The following is a 5,859-nucleotide window of genomic DNA, read 5'->3' as shown; positions in this document are numbered from 1 at the left end:
TTTTTAAACAGGTCATGTTACATGTAATGCATTCATTTCTCATAAACATCGCATTTATCTATCGTTGCTTTTTTGGCAACCGGCTATAGGCTACTCAATGCCGTCTTACAGAGAAAAATACGTCATACTTCCACGTTTTACTAACCGGAATGCATGCATTCTCATCAACTTCGCAATCTATCGTTAGGCTACCAGTTAAACAGCAATACATGGATGATCCCCTTCTGCCGTTTAATCGTGTATCACTACACTTGTAGGCTATGTAAATATACATGTAGGCTTTATTAATTTTACCGATGACTTTTACCCATAGACAGTAAAAGTCTGCCTAAGAAACGTCTCTGCTAAAAGCATGAGTTTTCCGTCCATATCAACTGTTGCCAGAGTAAACAAAACGATTCAACTAGCATTGCACTGCAGACGTTGACTAGCATTTTAAACAGCTAAACCGTTTTTATGGGACAACTGATCATATCATTCTCCCGTTTATGCATCTCATTAACGTTTGCTTTTGCAAGCAACACCCATTGTTGATGATGCATCCTTGGTTCGGTTCCGAACTGGTGGAAATGCGGGCAGGTTCACTAGCACACCACGGTTCAAAGACTTTCGAAGGCTGCACCTGTTCAACAACACCAGGTTAGCTGTCAGTAGAAAACAGCCTTCAGTGGTGTGTGCAGACTGTGCACTGACGCTGCCGTTTTAAGAGTGAACACCAGTGAGCGCGATTAAGCAGCTGCATATTTAATGAGGCACCGAAATGAGGCACCGAAATTCACATTGTATTTCGGGATGGTTACTACCGTTGATGTTCGCCCCGAGTACGTACTTGTACCGAGTGTCGGTACCCAACCCTATCCACCATACACATTTTTCCTAACAGTCAGGGATCAAACCAGCCACCTTTTGTCTGATTACCTAACCAGTAGGCCACGGTCTATTATCGATGTGATCAGACATAACCATGATATAGAACTATGTGAAACGGCAAAGGTCAAACAACATATTCATTATGTACAATTTAAGAAGCTGTACTCTTTCTATCTATACGTTTGACGCTTTTGTCCAAGTGACTTACAATGACATCAATAAAATTACATTAAAATGAACAGTTTATTGTAAACTCATAGCCTAAGAATACCTAAAGGATTAGTGATTATATAATTTAACACAATAATAACCATAACCATGCACAAACCACAACTGAAAAACTGAAAAAGAAGTGTCTTGGCGGTGACATCTTTGTCTGTGTTGATTGAAGGCTAACATACCTGCATGAGAGAAGACTCGGAGCTACATATACGACACCTTAAAATTATTTTCATGCTCTTTTGAAACCATGGGTAGAACAAAGCATAAATGATTGGATTGAATAAAGAATTCAAGTAAAGTAGTGCTGACATGTAATTTAAGACATCATTAAAAATTTGACTTTGGATACTCTCAGCCATAAAGCTGCATACATAATAGGGCACCAAGCATAACAAAAAGACAGACACCAGTATACCAAGCACTTTTGCAGCTTTTCTCTCAGATCGTTTGGGTACATGATCGGTCTTATTGCCATCTGGATTGCCATGACCATTAGCCGCCCTGATGGCATTGGCATGTCTCTTGGCAATGGCAAAAACTTTGAGGTACAGTACTATCATGATGGAGCATGGTAATACAAACACCACCACAAGATCCACAAAGGACCATATTTCACTCACAACAATGAGGCACTCGCTTGGGCACAGTGTTATGGTGCATTCCAGACAGCATTAAAACTAGTGGGATGTGGGATTTATCCTACCTCCAACTACGAAAGATGCACTGGAACGCCTGTCGAAGTGGGAGCTCCTACTTGCGAACTCGTAGGAGCTCAACCTGCCCCGACCTCAAAAAAATGAAGTGGGAGGATTATGGCGGCGCCCATGGAGACATGCTCCGTGAGAGGTAACTTCAAGGAATACGCTATAAACTTCAGGGTAGGGTTGTTTTAGACACAGTAATGAACTTGTTCTTTATATTATGACTTAAAATTGTGTCAACAAAGAATACAACGTATTGTGAAAGTAACGTTATAACGTTATACAGTTAGCCTAGCCGAATATGCTAACGTTACGACGGTATGCTAACGTTACGGCGGTCACCCATGTTTTCTAAACCTCCCACTCCAAAATGCTTGGAACGCTTTGAAGTGGGAGGTAGAACCTTTCAGGTAGGGTAGGTCCCACCTCCCACTCGTTTGGATGACGTCTGGAATGCAGCATTAGAGCATGAGTGAAAAAACCATTGCAGTACAGAAGAGCAAAGTTGTACCCCAGAGAAAACATCCAGTTCAGAGATGCCACAAAAGCCCCTTTCACATTCACCGAATTTAACGCTAAATCAGCCGAATTTAACGTTAAGGCTGTTCCTTTCACATTGACGACACGGGGTGGGGAGTCAACCCGCCTCGGCAATCCAACCCGTCTCGGGGGGTAGTATCAGAGCCGAGCCGTGTTGAATATGAAAGGAACAGAGGTCAACCCCGCTATTAGGGGTGTGTGACTGATGACGTATTTGGCCAGGCAGGAGGTTAAAATACAGGAAACACACAAGAGACTAGCATAACTTTAGCTGCTGTGTCCATGATATGTGTGTCCAACAATCACGTTTTTTATGCTGAGAGTGCCCTGAAATCTCCTTTTCTCAGCACTTCGGTCAAGTGTTTATTGTTGCTAGGTTACCAAAACCGTCTGCTGCCAGCAGCACGTCTTTTTAGAAAGTTTGCCTAATGATAGCTAACTAGCCAACGAGCTAACTGTCAGAGCAGAAGTTGTTCAGGACTCTGCACACTGAAATATGACTTCGACAGACAAAAGGACCTCATTTGGCATTCAAATAACATAACAAGTTGCCCGCCATCATTTGGAAGCTAAACCACGTAGAACTAGCATGACAGTTGTGTTTATCAGTTTATCTCCGAGGTCCAAGGCATGCTTAACGTCATTGTTCACTCCCAAATTGCGTGTGACGTGCTGCTAGGCAACGCCTCCCATAACTCGCAGACTTCAGACAACCCCGGGACCAGAACACGTCTACCTTTCACATTGCGAAATCCACTGAACCCGCTATTTCTTAAACGCTAATGTATCGTTTCTGAATGTGAAAGGGGCTACAGATAACAATGTTCACAGTGATTTTTGTTGAATAGAAAAAGGGATTGCTCAGAGCCAGGTATCGGTCCACTGCGATGAGAGCCACATTATGAACAGACGCACTTGTCAAATGGAATGACATGAAATTGAAAAAAGCACACATGGTTGTCCCAAAAAACCAGCATGACTCCATCAGCCAGATGAATTGCAGTGGCATCACAAATACTCCTACCAATATATCTGCCATAGCTAAAGAGAGGAGAAGCACATTAGTCGGTGTGTGAAGTTGTTTGAAGTGACCCACCGATGTAATGACAAGCATATTGCCACAAACAGTTATTATAACAACAAGTATTGCAAGGACATACAAAGCCACATATGCTGGTGTAACTGCTGTCTTCCAAATGCACGAAACACAATTGTCCAGAAGGCTGTAATTGCTCAATCTGTTTGTGCCTAGGTGTTTAGGCTCAGTGAAGAGCTCCCTAGAAATCAAATAGGAATCCAATGACATGATAGGACACCCAGTGGAACAAGCCAGTGATGGTATTAACAGGCTGCTCTTTTATACACACCTGTTTCCTACCCCCACCGCCTGATTCCTGTCCCCAACCCCTGATTCCTACCCCAACCCCCAGCAAACATACCTGTGTGGGCCCACAGTAGGGCTGTCAATCTTCCTCTAGTATCCCATTCAAATTTCATTCATTATTATTTCTCTAAATTCTAATTATATTCGAATATTTAATGGTCAATTTTGACTTAATAATATTTACTATTTTTCTATCTACTCACACTGTAAAAACTGGCTTAGCCTATGCCACTGCCATTATGACATCGTAGTTGACTTGTTTTACGTAATAGCTGTCTTGCTAAGTAAATTATAGCCCTTTTCTGACTGAGAAACATTACATTCACGTTACAGAAATAACGGGCTAAGTGGGATTTCGCAGTGTGAAAGGTAGACGTGTTGTGGTCCCAGGTTGTCTGAAGCTGTCAGGAAAATCTTCCCGATAGTAAGACACAAGAACCACAACACGTAGCACGTTTACTCTTGGCCGAGAGGAGAGAGTGCCCAGAAAGGAGAATTCTCCTCTCTGCAAAGCAGTCTCTGCCTTTCTCCTCGCAGCGCAAGTCTTTTTATTCAGCGGAGTGTGGCTCATCAGTTATACAACCAGTGTGGTTACAACAGTTGTTTACCAGACACCTTTTTGCAGTTGGTTCCTCTTTTGAACTTAAAATCTGCACACTGAACTGTTCTTGGTATGAACTAGACAAGAACATTCTGTGTCTGCAGATTTAGGTGTCGGCGGTCAAGGGTCAATTTAGGTCTACAGCAACTTGCAAGCACACATACAACAATGATAATAATGTTTTCCTTCACATTTCCCTCCTGTTTATCATTGTACCTTATTCAAGCAATGGACATGTACATGCATATATTGTCTTCAGACCAAACACACCCTTATTCCAACCTCACACACATAAAATCAAAGCATGTAGTAATTGTTACCAACTTGAATAGCAAGTTAAAGCCGTTAAAGGAAAAAAATCTTCCATTACCCTGCCATAGCAGCGGCACTTGTTTACACAAGCAAGAGGATAAATTTACATCTAAATTTTGATGGGCTATATGCAATGAGAGCTAGTCTTCAAATAATCTAAACTTCTACAAGATGTAGGGACACATGCTAAATTTGCTCCTTTTCAGGAAAAGTCCTTGTTCAGTCCTTGTTACCAAAGTCTCAGCAAGGTGAGGGTGATAGCCACTCTAAGGACCAACCTCAACACTAAAAGTCCGTTACCTCCAGGCATCGTCACTAAGCTTTAGAGGATCGAACATTTTCACCAACGTTGAGACGATTAGATTCTAAACCTCTAATCCCCTTTGAAGTCGGACTTCCCCTCCTCAGCAGTTGACTCCGCAGCTGGAAGGTCCCGAACAGTGAGAGGGGTGTGTCCAAGCGGTCGGGCCCTCCACCTTCACTGCAGTGGGTGTAGATAGGATGACTTGGTGGGGCCCTTCCCAACGCGGGTCAGCCCAGCACTTTTTCTTTATGACTTTGATGAACACACAGTCTCCTTCACTTTAGGATCCTGTGGAGAGACAGAAAGAGAGGGAGCAGTATTCGTGTCTACACATTCTTTTGAAAACAGTGTTTCAATTAATTGTCCTCTTTTTTGGTCTCGCATGTGAATTGTGTTTAATACAAATGATGCACTGGTGACAAAAATTTTGTGAGTAGTTTGTACATCCATTCATGGTATAATGTTTATCTATTAGTGCACACATCCCTCCTGTTGAGACATGGCTCTGCCCATGACTCAAAATTGCTGCTTGTATTTGTGTTACCAAGTTTATGTGTTTGTCTAAACGTGACTGTTTCACACTTGGGTTAGTGGACAGCTGCATGTGGGGTTTCAGTTCCCAACACATCAGTCTCTGCGCGGGCTGTGGCAGAACTGCTTGACAAAAAAATTCTCTGTCCAACCAATACAAATAAGTCAGAGTCACTTTGGTAGGTTCTAATCTATGCACTAGTTTGTCATATTCTGGGTCTGGCCCAGGCAGAAGTTTGCATCTCAAATCAATTCTTAATTTGTCAAGGGATATGAGGCTATCACTTTCTCTGGTTTGTCATTTAAACACACATCAGCTCTAGTCTAGAAATTCCTCACACATTTCTAGCTCTTCTCCTTCTCCACTTACTAGGCAATACCGATCTCTATCGTA

At 42.4% G+C, this 5,859-nt stretch overlaps 1 protein-coding gene across 1 annotated transcript; it reads right to left on the bottom strand.

Moving 5' to 3' along the window:
• Window positions 1–1,158: 1,158 nt before the first annotated feature.
• On the bottom strand, window positions 1,159–3,770 carry LOC134098351 (trace amine-associated receptor 13c-like). Its single transcript, XM_062551384.1, has 3 exons — window positions 3,752–3,770; window positions 2,260–2,344; window positions 1,159–1,737 (listed from the first exon to the last, which is right to left on the bottom strand). The coding sequence occupies exons 1-3, from the start codon at window positions 3,768–3,770 to the stop codon at window positions 1,263–1,265; spliced, it is 579 nt and encodes a 192-aa protein (XP_062407368.1). The 3' UTR covers window positions 1,159–1,262.
• Window positions 3,771–5,859: the final 2,089 nt, after the last annotated feature.

This window comes from Sardina pilchardus, chromosome 12 (assembly GCF_963854185.1).
Source record: "Sardina pilchardus chromosome 12, fSarPil1.1, whole genome shotgun sequence".
Taxonomy (NCBI): domain Eukaryota; kingdom Metazoa; phylum Chordata; class Actinopteri; order Clupeiformes; family Clupeidae; genus Sardina; species Sardina pilchardus.
The sequence above is the reverse complement of the archived record's forward strand: the minus strand, read 5'-3'. Positions and strand labels throughout refer to the sequence as shown.

Coding starts and splice junctions, on each gene's coding strand:
- LOC134098351 (XM_062551384.1), bottom strand. Junction 1,738..2,259: donor AATGGTTTTTTCACTCATGC/TCTAATGCTGCA, acceptor CACCATAACACT/GTGCCCAAGCGAGTGCCTCA.